General features: G+C 31.9%; 1 protein-coding gene across 1 annotated transcript; it reads left to right on the top strand.

Annotated features, from left to right (window-relative positions):
- The first annotated feature begins 10864 nt into the window (after positions 1–10864).
- On the top strand, positions 10865–13785 carry LOC126696341 (uncharacterized). The gene is made up of 2 exons (XM_050393100.1): positions 10865–10984; positions 13477–13785. Exons 1-2 carry the CDS (start codon positions 10865–10867, stop codon positions 13783–13785), a joined length of 429 nt encoding a protein of 142 aa, XP_050249057.1.
- The last annotated feature ends 293 nt before the right edge of the window (positions 13786–14078 follow it).

The raw sequence follows: 14078 nt of genomic DNA, 5'->3' as shown, positions 1-14078 counted from the left end.
CATCATTGTGGCGTTCATATACTAGAGAGTTCAGAGATTCAAAGTGGTAGAAGGTTTCTACTGTAAGTTCATCTATGGGGATTGTAGACTGTAGAGTCTGGATTGTAGACTGTAGAGTCTAGGGACAATGGTTTAGTACTAAATCTGAAACTTTTCTTTACTATAATGAATTGCTTTTCGAGAAGGTTTCCCCTAGGTTTTTTACTGTGAAACTAGTTTGTTTGATTGGTTTTCCTAGGTTATCATATCTTGTCTTATTTACTATTCCACTGTGCATGATATTGACATGATATTGATGTTTATTTGTTTTAACAAGGTTTATTCATAATAAATCTAATTAACAACTTGGGTTTAAAAATTATTAATTCTATCAATCGAGGTCTAAATTTCCCAATAGAAATCTAAAATCTTTATTATCAAAAAAGTTTTTCACAGAAACAAAATGCACCAAGCTTAGGGATCTCCCACCTATGCTGCAGTCTACGAATATCACCCAAAAAATCGTCAAACGAAGTCTTCCAACCACTATCAGAAACAAAGAAAAACCTAGATTTCCAGTGTCGAAAAGACGAAAGGAAATCAATAACAAGCCTAGATTTCCTATTCCAAGGCAAGAGTTCATAGTAACCAAATTGCTTGGATTCCTTGAGACGATACAAGCACAAAAGCTTGTCCATCCTAATCATATCCCCGTCATTCGCAATCAACCAAATGGTCATGCAACTAATGACAGTCCGCCATGAATTTAGCATGAGTTGTCTTGGAGCAATGTTGAGACGATGAAGAAGCTCTATAATGAAGGGATGGACAGGGAACCTAAGGCCGCATAAGAAGGCAGCCTCCTAAAAACAAACCTTGCCATGAGCAAAGGCATAAGCTTTCTCATTCTCACGAGGAAGTCGAATCTTGGTTTCGTTGGGAAATTGGAACCTAACCCTGAACCTAAAGATTGTATCTTCGTCCAAACCACATGGCTCATCGAAAGCGTGGAAGGACCTAGAGTTTTTAGAAGCAGAGGGTTACAGAGTAGAAGGTTTAGAAGACAAGGGTTTTGAAGTAGTGGTATCTACTTCCATCCCTGTCTGTTTATCACTAGAAGATAAGCCCGTCTCTAGCTCACTAGACCTAACCACAGACCTCGGCCCCTCTTCTGCAGACATTGCACACAACACACAATGCTAATTTAAAGATTGATGCAAAATATGGTACAAGCTGTCAAAAATGGCCTAAAGGCACTATCCCTAGAAACAAAAAGACCAACTTGAGGGCGATGGCCACTTGAGTCTTTAAGAAAAGCTCCTAAGCAAGCAAAAAAGAAAGAGATAGAGGGGCAAAAATTCCTATCCTCAAAAAACTCTACCATCAACGCATTGTAAAAGAAAGAAGAAAAGATTAGAGAGGATCGTACCTAAAAAGGAAAAAGGCCTAGGAAGCTCTAGCTCAGAGAAGGAAAGATTTGCAGAGAAGAAGTGCAAGAGAACAATGGGGAGAAGAAGAAAGAGGAAAAGAAGAGCCTTTTAAAACACCCCCAGAAAAGAAACCAAAGCACGGGAAAACCAAGAGACTCATCGAGGGACGTGCCCATGTCCAGCCAACTAACTCTTGACACGTGGTCACGATGCGTGAGGCGCCATCACATCGCATTAAATGCGAAGGAAATGAAATCCCAAAAGTCACGATTTGAACAGAACAACCTCTCATATTCCTAAGATCGTCAGTACATGTAATGACGATCACGAAATAGGGGGAAAATGATGAACCAGAAAATTCCTGTCGTCCAAAGAATACACTGGATGACCAAAGCTCCATAAATGGACATTTATGGGAGGATCCGTAATGCAAAGATGGTCATAAGAGAGGTTACCGTTGGGAGGATCTTTTCCTAATTGAATCACCAGAAGTGTTACAATAAAGGCATTTAAGCCACCATTGAAAGCCCCAACACCTAGAAAGGCAAAAACTTATATAAACCACACTAGACCTCAAGCAAAGGTAAGACAAAAATCATTATTCATAACGCTATGAACCCATTGGTATTCTATTCTAGCTATTGACTTTATCATCGAAGGTTCATTGGCTAGCACCACACTAGTGACTTTTCCGAGAGAAACATCTTTCTTTGTCTTGGTGCAGGGCTTCAAACCGTCTTGATCATAACCCATCTGGACGAGCTCATTAACTGACGAATTTGGCTTCATCAGTATTCTTAACATCACATTTAATAGTACTTACATATTTATTGATTTAATGACAAAATTGGGTAGAGTTTTTTTGGTGACACACCTTTGCAATTTAAGTTGTTCAATTAAATTCAAATATGTTATTTATTAACCAATTCAACCCAATCATATGACTTATTGATCAATCAACTTTTAGGCTTTTAAGATGAACACATAATTAACTACCGCCCACCCTTGGCATAATGGATAGTACTCTGCAAGTACAAAGTTCTTATGGAGTGGCGAGGATAAGGGCCGGGGTTCAAATCTCTAGGAAAAAACTTTTCACATACATGTATATACTTAGATTAGACTATAATAAAATTTCTATTTTCTATCTTGTATAAAAAAATGAACACATAATTAAATTAAATTTTAGTGGTAATGAGCACAATAAGAGCATCATAATGAGCTATATAAAGTTCTAGAAAATTTTTTTTGGCTAGAAAGTTCATTTTCTATTTTATGACCTACCTTTAAAAAAACACACTCCGACAAACTCTTTATTTCTTTCTATATATGTTATATTTTCTCATCTGGCTAAATCAACATCCAAAAGCAATGAGCAAAGCACAAAAAAAGAAAAAGAAAGAAATTGTTGACCTGCTGGTGAGTTCATTGGAGACAGGTTAAGGAATTTAACTCATTAAAATTTGAGAAAAAAAAAAAGTTTTGTTGAGTTCATTGTGAATGAATGCTCTAACGTCTTAAAAATTTCTTAAACTGTGTATAATTTCTGTACTCCACTCTCGTAAACAGCAAAATTTAACTTGAACTAGAAGATGTCCCATATTATTCAGTGGTTTATAAACTTTATAATGTTGTCTGCTCAAGTTCCTCCCCAATCTCCACCTCTGTTTCATATCATAAATGTTAATATATACTTTAGATTAAAGACGAAGATGAATTTGTGTAAAAAACTTTGTGCATAAATCTCTTAGGAACAAGTTTTGTTTCCTCAAAAAGGTCTTTTAGCTTTAATCTCTTACCGTTTACAACGAGGTGCCAACTAGTTAAACTATAAGATTTTTCATGTAATTGAAGAGGCAAATAATGAAATAAGCTTTTAGTTTTCCCCTTATTGAATAGATATTTTTGAATTTGAGTGACAAAATCTCACACATCAAACTCAAAATTTTCCAGAATTTTGGGCAATATGTGAGTAACTTCTTATAGGTTTATTATTAAAAATTTAACAAATAATAATCAGGATAATCTCTCCCATGACTGATCAATGACCTATTAAATCCAAACCATTTGTCGAAGCGAAGAGTCAAGGATGGTTTCAAATGGGTGCTAGGTTAGTAATCGATAGTGAGTCTTTTTTGCATGGTTTTAAAAACCGAATTGAGAGCCGAACCGTTTTTTTTTTCAAAATTTCCGATTCAACCCAGTTTTTGACTGATTTTTTTTCCGAGTTTTGACCAGTTTTCACCGATTTTAGGGGTTTTTACCAAACTGGACTAGCTCTCGATTCCTGATTGAACCGGTCGGACCGGTCGATCCAATCTAGTTTTTAAAACAATGCTTTTTTGCCTTAAAAATTAGGTTACAGATTGTGTTAGGTTTAGGGAAACTTCCAACCAAATAACTAAACCCAAAATTTAGTACATATTACATTTTCTTTTCTATTTTGCTAAATGTATGCTTGTTGTGAGCTAGGAATCTAATTAATGATGTTATTTCTTACATTATCCATATATTTTTGGAAAAAGTTCAACTGGAAATGTGTTTGGAGCTATCAAGCTCCAACTCATAATGTAGCAATTAAAAAAAACCATCCATGTGTAATTTTAGGTACATGACTCTGTTAACGAGTCATGTGACTTGTTTAAATAATAAATACACACAGTGCGCGCGCACACACACACACATGCATATACATACATACATATATATATATATATATATAGTTTATTATAAATCGCCACATAATGGGTAGGAAAAAATATATCCAAACATACCTCTCTCTCTCTCTCTCTCTCTCTCTCTCTCTCTCTCAGTGCGAGATGCAACTCAGCCTCTCAGTTTCAAATCAAGAAAGATCAACTCAACTGCTTACCCTCCTCAAACTCTGATAAATTTGTGTCTTTTCTCTTCTAATCGTTTGATTTTCTCCTAACTATTCTCTATAATACTCTCACTTATGGTGGTTTTGGGTTTTTATGGCCATGGATTCCTCATTGTTGCATGGTATAAGCTCCAACTTGATTTCAATATAAGCTTCACAACTTCAAAAATCATGAGAAAATCAAATGGCTTAAAAAATAAAAAAACAATTCATGACTTGGTAGTAGATTGAAATATTGAAATGTAATGGTTATTTTGGTTATGTGTAAAATTGAAATTAATAAATTTTTTAGATTTGTGCTTTTTTTTTCCTCTCAAGAAATTAAATCTCTGTTTTTTTTTTTTTTTTTTTTTTTTTGGGTTATGATTATGATTATTATTTGGTTTTTGAAGATTTTGAAATTAGATATTGTAAAATAGATTTTTGATTCTGGAATAGATATCTATAGAAATAAGTTGTAATTGATGACCCTTCTGAGACCTGAACATACTCCCAATATTAATGGTTGGATATGCATAAATTCATCTGATTTGTTGGTTGGCAATGGGTAAGAGAGGTTCTCACCCAACCAATTAATGTTGAATGATGGATCCTTAAACTCAATCTGATTTGACCCATGAACACTCCTACCTTATGTAGGTTAAGATTTTAAATAATTTTTTTTTTCTCTTTCACCTTTATGTATGTACAGGATTAGAAAAGATTTTAAATAAACTTTCTTTCTTTCCAATAATTCTTTGGTACTTCCAAAACACAAAGAATGGTTCTCTCTACTCTCACATTCATAGTGAGGTCTATTCATCAAATTCATAGTGAATCTACAATAAATGTGAGAGGGAGTACCATTTCACTCTATTCCAGGTGTACGTAAGAATTTTCCCTCTCTTACACACTATGCATGTATGGTTGTAACATGCTTTTATAATTTCTAGATAAGGTATCACTAGTCACAAAATCATCCCTAAACTTAATTACTGATGAATGTAGAATACCTAATTCCCAAGGTGGAGTTTCACTCATCAATTAACAAAATATCTTTAATGAGTTACTGCACAAATTAATGCTACTATAATTTCATATCATTGCAATTCTTGAATACAAATCTTCTGTTTCACTTTATGTCCCACCAATTTGGTAGGCCATGTCTCTAATTTTTTTTTTTTTTTCATTTTAAACTTTGATTATTTTATAAGAAAAGTTAAAAAAGAATACATAGCAAAACTATAATTGATAGAATATAAAGTGGAACACAACATATGGGACAAATGGTTTCTATTATGCAAGAAACCTCTATTGTTCACATCAAAAAAGTTATTGAATCTTGACAATACTCTAATTAAGATTTTTAATTTTACCATTCTACAACCTTTTGTACTATATTGGAGGAAAAAAAATCATAAAAATTTTATTATTAATATTATATATATGGGCTAGGTTAAAGTTACAAATTGTGTAACTTTAGATAATGTTACAATACAATATTTTTTATATTAAATGTGAATTTTGACAAATCTACTGTTGGATTACATTTTCTTTTAATGTCCTTTATTCTAGCAAAATTTCAATATAATAAAAAATAAATAGCTATATTATCAATCAGTTGTTTAAATTTAAACTATAAATTTATGGTTTAAAATTTTGCATAAAAGATTACTATATGAATCGAATAATATCTAATTAATATGAAATTCGATATACATATTAAAAACATATAGAACATTTAATCCAGCAGTGTGATTTTCGATTTAATAAAAAGTTATTGGGTGGTATAAATTTACAAAATATGCAACTCTAAGCAATGTTATACTAGGGTAACTTAAAAGTCAAGACGCATGCTCAACAACGTCTTTGTCTGAACTGTGGAATCCCTAAATCAAAACACATTAGAATAACTTCAAACACTGGGTCTACAGACCTACGTGTATTCCAAGATTATGGTCTTCTTCAATGGGATTCTCAAACCAATCCAAAAGTGATTGATACAAAAGTGATTGATACTAGGATATACATTGCTTTATTATGGTAATTTAACTTGCAGTGGTACAATAAGGTCATTAAGACCAATGCTCGAAGAGCGCAGAATCATATGGAAGATTACGAAGATTGTGATGTGCACTACCTGTTAAAACTTAAAAGACAAAACCTTCCCATCAAAAAGAAAAAAAAGAAAAAAAAAAAGACAACCTTTTTCCCATCGAAAAAAAAAGAAAAAAAAAAGAAAGACAACCTTTTTGTTTTCCAAAATCTGAATTAAAAAGAGAAAAAAACAAAACCTTAATCCTAAGTTACACCATTTCATCAGAGTCAGAAAAGGTACCTGTAATCGATGTGATTGAGTCATGGATTGTATATGAGTTTTGTCAGAACATCACTCTTCTTCACATTAATTAGTATTTTATTTTTTTGTTTGTTTGTTTTGTTTTGTTTGGTTTTTTTTTTTTTTGGCTGATTTAACATTAGTTTATTAAATTCGGAGATTCTGGTATTTTACCTTTAATTTTTTAAAAAATTAGCAATATGTCCCTGTTTGCAAACTATATAGGAGCGTGCCCTTGTATCGATACTCGATTATCCTAAAATCGAGTTCAATTAAATACTCGATTTGTAGAAAATCGAGTTATGCCTGATCAAACTTAAAAAAAAAAAAAAAAAAAATTGCATGGAACTCGAGTTTCAGGAAATCGAGTTCCATGCAAAAAATTTTTTGTATGTGTGATCGCTCTATTCTAGGAGCCCTATAGTGGCGTTTTTAAGCCCTATAGTGACATTTTAGAGCCCTTTAGCGGCGTTTTGGAACTCGACTTCCCTAAAATCAAGTTCCATGTTTTTTTTTTTTTTTTTTTTTTTTTCGGCATAACTCAATTTTCTACGAATCGAGTATTTCATTGAAACTCGATTTTAAGGTAATCAAGTATCGAAACAGGGGCATATCCCTATATAGTTTCGAAATAGGGGCATATTGCTAAATTTTTTAAAAATTAAAGGCAAAAGGCTAGAATCTCCCATTAAATTCAATAGACTTATTTCAAGAAAACAATAATTTACAGCATAAAATTTATTGTTAATAATTTCACTGCAAAAGTCATCAATGATTAATTGTGTTCATCATAGATATAGAAGCATCATAAACTATTATGTTGCAGCAAAGAATTCTAAAAATTTGATTATTTTGTTTGTTCGTTAACCAATCATAGGTCACCTGGATGAGCAAATGAACAATCAACCTTCTAGTCAAAACTATACATAATCAGATACTAGCTTATGTGTATAAACTCAAGCAATTAAAAATAAACATAATTAAATAGAGAGATATATATATATATATATATATAAAAGTTTTCACTTAATAAGTAAAAGGTTGTACACATTCGTGGTACATAGAAGTCTAATAAATTTGAATTGTGCATTTTTATCGAAGTTTAGTTACAATTGGAGGCATATTTTGGCATAAACTTGGAGTGCACTTGTAATCTAAAAGCATGTGGCATGAAATTATAATGCAATTAGACGTACATTGATATATTATATATGATTAATTCATTAATCTATATATAGATAAATTGAAAGTACTAATGACTTTGTAGTTAGAGATTATATATATATTCTTCTTCTCTCTTTGCATTTAGGATGTATATGATTTGATTTAAGATTTTAAGGTAAGTATATATGAATATATCTGGGGACTCCCGGGAATATGGATAACGGTAAATTTTATTGGATGCAAAGAAAAATAAGAGATAAGTGAGACGAGAAAAAAATTAAGAGTTAAGTTCGGAAGGTTAATTACAATTAATTGTTTTAGCAAACAATGGTAGCTCTAGAATTTTTTTTTTAGGGTGGTCACTAAAAAACTTAAATTATACAAAATTTAATAAAGAGACAAATTGAATATATCAACATCACAAAAAAAAAAAGCATGCCAATACATGAAATATTACAATTTTTTTGTACTAACAAAGATAATAAGAAAAAAAAATACTAATAAAAGATAAAGTGCAAATTAAAAATGCTAATATAAGAATAATAAAGTGATCACAACAATTTATGAACAAATTTTATGCAACAAGTTGTTAGCCTATTATTAGTGGGTAAAACATGTCAATATTGAACCCGAATTAGAGTTAATTAGTAATAGCTTATCACATAAGATTTATTATAAAAATGTTGTGGAGGTAGTATTACTCTTATATTTATTGAACTCAAATTCTTATGATTCTCAAGTAAAGGTATTCAACATTTTTATTAGGATAGTCAAAATAAGTTAATTTAGTATATAATATATATTTTTAAATATATATATATATATATACATACATTTTTTTCAAGTCAGGGTGGTCACAAAACATATTAATTTAAAATAATTTTTTATATAATTTTTTTTTAATTTGCATGTATAAATTTTTTTTTTTGACAACCCTTATATACAAGTAGAGCTGCCAGTAATAGCAAAACATGTTTTATTTAAGGAAAACGTTGAAAAAAGATACTGAAATTTTAATTTGTTTTTCTGTGAGTGTGATTGTGACATGTAAATGATTTTAAAAACATTTTACGCTATTTGTACAGAAAATTACTACTTTATATTTCATGTAGGTTGCAAAATTCGTGTGGCAACGATGGTAGTGAGGTGGGAGTGGTGACAACAATGATGATGAGTGATGACAATGGTTGTGTCATGGTAATTAATGGTTACTATGGTTGTGTTATTAATTGTACAAAGAAAGAGTGGTTCTAGTGCCACTACTTTGTGCACAACTCGCCCATGTGGCGAGTTGTGGTTGGTGGAGGGGTCATGGTAAAACTCGCCACATGGGCGAGTTGTGCACAAAGTAGTGGCACTAGAATTTTCCACAAAGAAATAGAGAGGGTGAGAATTGAGAAGGGTTAACGTTTCTTTGTTTTTGGTGTGTGTGTTATTCTTGTCGAATTCAGGATATCTTTTGTATTAAACAATATTTCCCATCAAAATACATAAAATTTACATTAAAAAAATGTTTTGCAAAACTAAGTCTATTAAAAAATTAAAATTTTCTTGTTCTTTATTCCTTGTCGTCCTATGTTAGGTTCTAAGGAATTAGGAACTAATGTATTAGAACTTTAATGTGTAATGTTGGCAAACAATAATCAAAACAATTTAGTCTAGATTTAGGCTGCTCAAAGTGTGCTTTTTGTTTAAAGTTGGAATTAAGTGTGTTGCAGGATTTATTGTGTAAATTTGCAAAGCTTGATTGATCGAAAATTAGACTCAATCAATCGAAACTCGTGCAGATTGTTTTTCTACAGAATTTTCCAACTCAAGCCCAAGCTCATATGACATGTAGGGTTTTATGTTTTGCCTTAAGTATTAAAGGAAAAACCCTAACTACGTTTTACTTTTTTTGTTTATGCTGTGTGTATGTATCTCTTGTGAGATCTAGAGATGTTTGTCTTCATACATACTTAAGGTTACCAAGATCAAGATTGATGTCGAGAGCTTGGTGATCGTTTCAATTGTTGCACAAAGAGCTTAAAGAGAAACACAAGTGAGAGTACTTGTGGTTGCTGCGAATCCAAAAAAGAAGTAGTTTATGGAGTCGGAGCTGTCACGTGGTCGTGGTAGTAAGTTTTCTACTATAGGTAGCAATAGGATGTTAGTGGTCTAAGTCACTATTGTAAAACTTCAATTCTTTTATAGTGGATCTGTTTTACTTTGAGAATAACTAGGTTAAATCCTTCCCAAGTTTTTTATCGGTTTGGTTTTTCTGGGTTATCATATCGTTGTATTATTTATTTTCCGCATCGTTTTAATGATATGATTTATCTGTGTTAACCTAGATCTGCATAATTTACCTAAGTTAATCACTTGGCTAAATAACTAGGTTAATCTTGTTTGTGTTTAAGGGGTCTAAAAATGTATAAGTGATATCAGAGTAGGTTAGCTCTAGCATTTAGATCATTTGATCTAAGAGTTGATCCTTGACCCCTATTGTTATGGAACACGGTCACTCTTTTGTGATCCCACTTCATTTTGATGGAAACAACTATGCTTATTGGAAAATAAGGATGAAAACATTCCTAAAATCTATTGATGAGAGAGTTTGGAATTCCGTTGAATACGGATGGGAGAAGCCCACTACTTCAGTTAATGAGTGGCAAACTTCTCAGAAAGAAGCAGCCGCTTTTAATAGCAAAGCCATGAATGCAATTTTTAATGCTGTTTCTATGGAAGAATTCAAGAGAATCTCTAACGTTAAGGTTGCTAATACTGCATGGAATATTCTCCAAACTGTGCATGAAGGCACAAAGGCAGTTAAAAGTAATAAACTGCAGTAGTTAACTACTAGATATGAAAGTATTAGAATGTCTAATGATGAATATTTTGATGAATTCTATGCTAAATTGAATGATATTGTTAACTTTGCTTATAATTTGAGTGAAATCTATGATCAACCTAAAATTGTTAGGAAGATACTTTAGACCCAAAGTGACTGTCATAACTAAAAGTAAGGATGTGGACTTCATCCCTGTTGATGAACTTGTAAGATCTCTTCAGTCCTATGAGTTGGACCTATCTAAGACAAACAAATCCAAATCAATGGCTCTTAAATTTGTTGATGATATTGATGGGAATGGATTTGATGATGAGCTTTCTGTTACAGAGATTGCATATCTTGCCAAGAACTTTAGAAACTTTCTTAGGAACAATAACAGAAGGGTAAGAAGTAAAAACAATGTTGAACCTAGAAATTTTAGGAGGAATGAATTCACTAAGGTGAACAATAATGAAAAACCTAAAGAAAAAGTAGGTCCAACCTCTAATAATTCTATGAGTTAACAATGTTTTGGTTGTCAAGGGTATGGTCATGTGAACTCAGAATATCCTACATTCTTGAGATCAAAGGGTAAAGCTATGGTTGTAACCCTTAGTGATGATGAAGTTTCTGATCATGAGTCTGGTAGTGATGAGGAAGGAAACTTCATTGCTTTCACAGCTACTACTATAGTTGATGAAAATGTTGTGGTTGATGAGAACCCTTCTGATGGGGAACTTTTTGAAAGCACTGATTTGTAAGAAGCTTATAATAAACTTTGCAAGGTTGCTGCAAAGGATGTTATGAATGTTGATTTAGGCTTACAGAAAATTGCTTCTCTTGAACTTGATAAGAAAAATTTGCTTTTGAAATTGTTTGATGCTAATGAATTGCTTGATAAGGTGAAGACTGAGAACATGTTATTGCTTGATAAAGTAAAAAATTTGGAACTTAAATTATCTATTGGTAGAGAACAAACAAATAGGACTGCTAGTTCCGAACTTAAACACATGCTGAGTATTCAGAAGTCTCCCTTAGACAAAACTGGTTTAGGTTTTGAAGATAGCATCACTATTTCTAAGAATCATTCCACAAACTTTGTTTCTTCTTCTGAGCCTCCCGTGAGTGAGATTTTCAAACCAACAGAAGTTACTCCTCCTAGGAAGATTAGGGTTGATTTCAAAAAATCCAAAACTAAGACTCCTAACCCTCCTAAGGACAAGTTGCATGATAGAGCTACATGGTTTTGTCATTTTTGTGGAAAATCTAGGCACATTCATCCAAACTGTTTCAAGTTGCAAGCTGCTAAGCGAGCAAATAAGCCAAAAGTACCTGTGCCTCAAACACAAGATCCTATGGTACTTATTGGTGAATTGGTAAATGCTTTAAACCTTTATTCCAATCCTGGAGTTGCTCAGTATTCTAATATGAATAACAACTCCAATGTAAGAGCTGCATCTAAAAATTTTTGGATGCAAAATGCTCGATCTAATTGAGTCTTTTTGACATGGTCCTTGTGCTTTATCGCTCTATTTTTTGTGACCATTCCTCTTTGTTGCTTTTGTTTTGTTTTTTTTTTTTTTTGAAGAATTTGCATTACATAACATTCATGCATCTCATTCTAAGTTGTTTTTTTTATTCTTTTCCAAAATAAATAAAATAAAATAAAAAAAAAGGAGGAAAAGGGAAGATAAATATGTTTTGCATTATTTTTTCTTAGATTTGAAATCAAGGTTGGCCATATTATCTTTACATAATATGTTTATATACCTTGTTTAGCTTAGATGAGCTTATTTTATTGCATTTTACTAGTTTGAGCTTTGTAGTGCATGTTGTGTAGGAGTTGTTTATAGTTTTTGATCATATGATCTTGATCTTGAAGTCACATGCTTTTGATTGTAAGGACTAAAAAATTCTAAGAGAAAGGCATAAATAACCATCTCACCACTGTTTACTAGCCAATCATGAACACCTTGCATATCATAAGATTTTATATTTGAAAAAGTGTAGCACATGCACAAAAAGAATATAAGGTGTAGTCTCGGCTTATAATAAAATTCAAATTCAAAAAAAATTGGTGTGTACATTATCTTGATTGTTTAATTAGTTTCAAATCAAATAAAATTAGTGTGTACATTATGAGGCAAATCAAGAAACTTACATTATTGCAAACTTTTATTCTAGGAGATGTGAGAGTTATATGATGTAACTCTTTAGGTGATAGTCACTTTCAAATGAATTTATAGTTTATTGTTTATTCTTTTGCTAGAATTATGAACAAATATTTGATAAGAAAACCATGTACCCAAGATTCATCTCCTGTGCAAAATTCATTTCTTGTACAAGATTCATCTTCATCTTCATCTTCTAAGCGAATTCGTGTTGATTTTAACTTAGAAAATCTTCCTTCAAATCTTAGGCTACAAGAAAAGATATCATCTTATCATTCTAATAATCATGATAAAATAAGAAGATTTTATCTACAAAAAGGCTCTTGTCAACCTGTTCTCCAAGTCCATGATTACCCTTTAATAGATTTTTCTGAAAAGCCCCATCAATTTAGATGCGAATAATATGTAAATAGAAACTGGTTGGAATATAGTATAGACAATGATGCAATATTTTGTATATATTTGGGCAAGATGTTGGTAAGCAAGGAGGGTGAGAGACTTTTGTAACAAAGAGATTCAAACTTTGAAATCAAAAAGAGAAGTTATTATCCCATGTTAGAGGAGTTAATAGTGCTCATAACCAAGCTGTCAAGAAGAGTGAAGATCTAATGAAGGAAAATCAACATATTCAAAGTGTTTTGATTAAGCAATCAAATCAAGATAAAATTAAATATCGGGTTCAATTAAATGCAATAGTTGATTGCATGAGATTCCTTTTATGCCAGGGATTAGCTTTTCGTTGTCACGATGAATCTCAAGGTTCAAGTGATAAAGAAAATTTCTTTGAGCTTCTACAATTTTTGGCGGATCACAATGAATTTATCAATGAAGTGTTGCAAAAAGTTCTCAAAAATTGCAAGCTTACCCACCGTGAAATTCAAAAAGACATTGTGAATGCAATTGCATGTAAAACATCCAAAGCCATCATCAAGGATCTTGACAATGAGTTCTTTTCAATATTAGTTGATGAGTCACGTGATATCTTAGTAAAAGAGCAAATGGTCATCGTTCTTCGTTATGTGAACAAAAAATGAATTATTATAGAGCGGTTCCTAGGTATTGTACATGTAGCAAGTATCACTGCTTTGTCACTCAAATATGCTATTGAATATTTACTTTGTGAACATAATTTAAGTTTATCGAAACTATATGGGCAAGGTTATGATGGGGCTAGTAATATGCAAGGTGATATCAATGGTCTCAAAACTTTAATTTTGAAAGAAAATAAGTTAGCATTTTATGTCCATTGTTTTGCTCATCAACTTCAATTAACTCTTGTTGTCATTGTTAAAAATCACATTAACATTGCTGAATTTTTTTATGTGAT

This window comes from Quercus robur, chromosome 8 (genome assembly GCF_932294415.1).
Source record: "Quercus robur chromosome 8, dhQueRobu3.1, whole genome shotgun sequence".
NCBI lineage: Eukaryota > Viridiplantae > Streptophyta > Magnoliopsida > Fagales > Fagaceae > Quercus > Quercus robur.
Note: the sequence above shows the minus strand (reverse complement) of the source record. Positions and strands in the feature narration are given on the sequence as shown.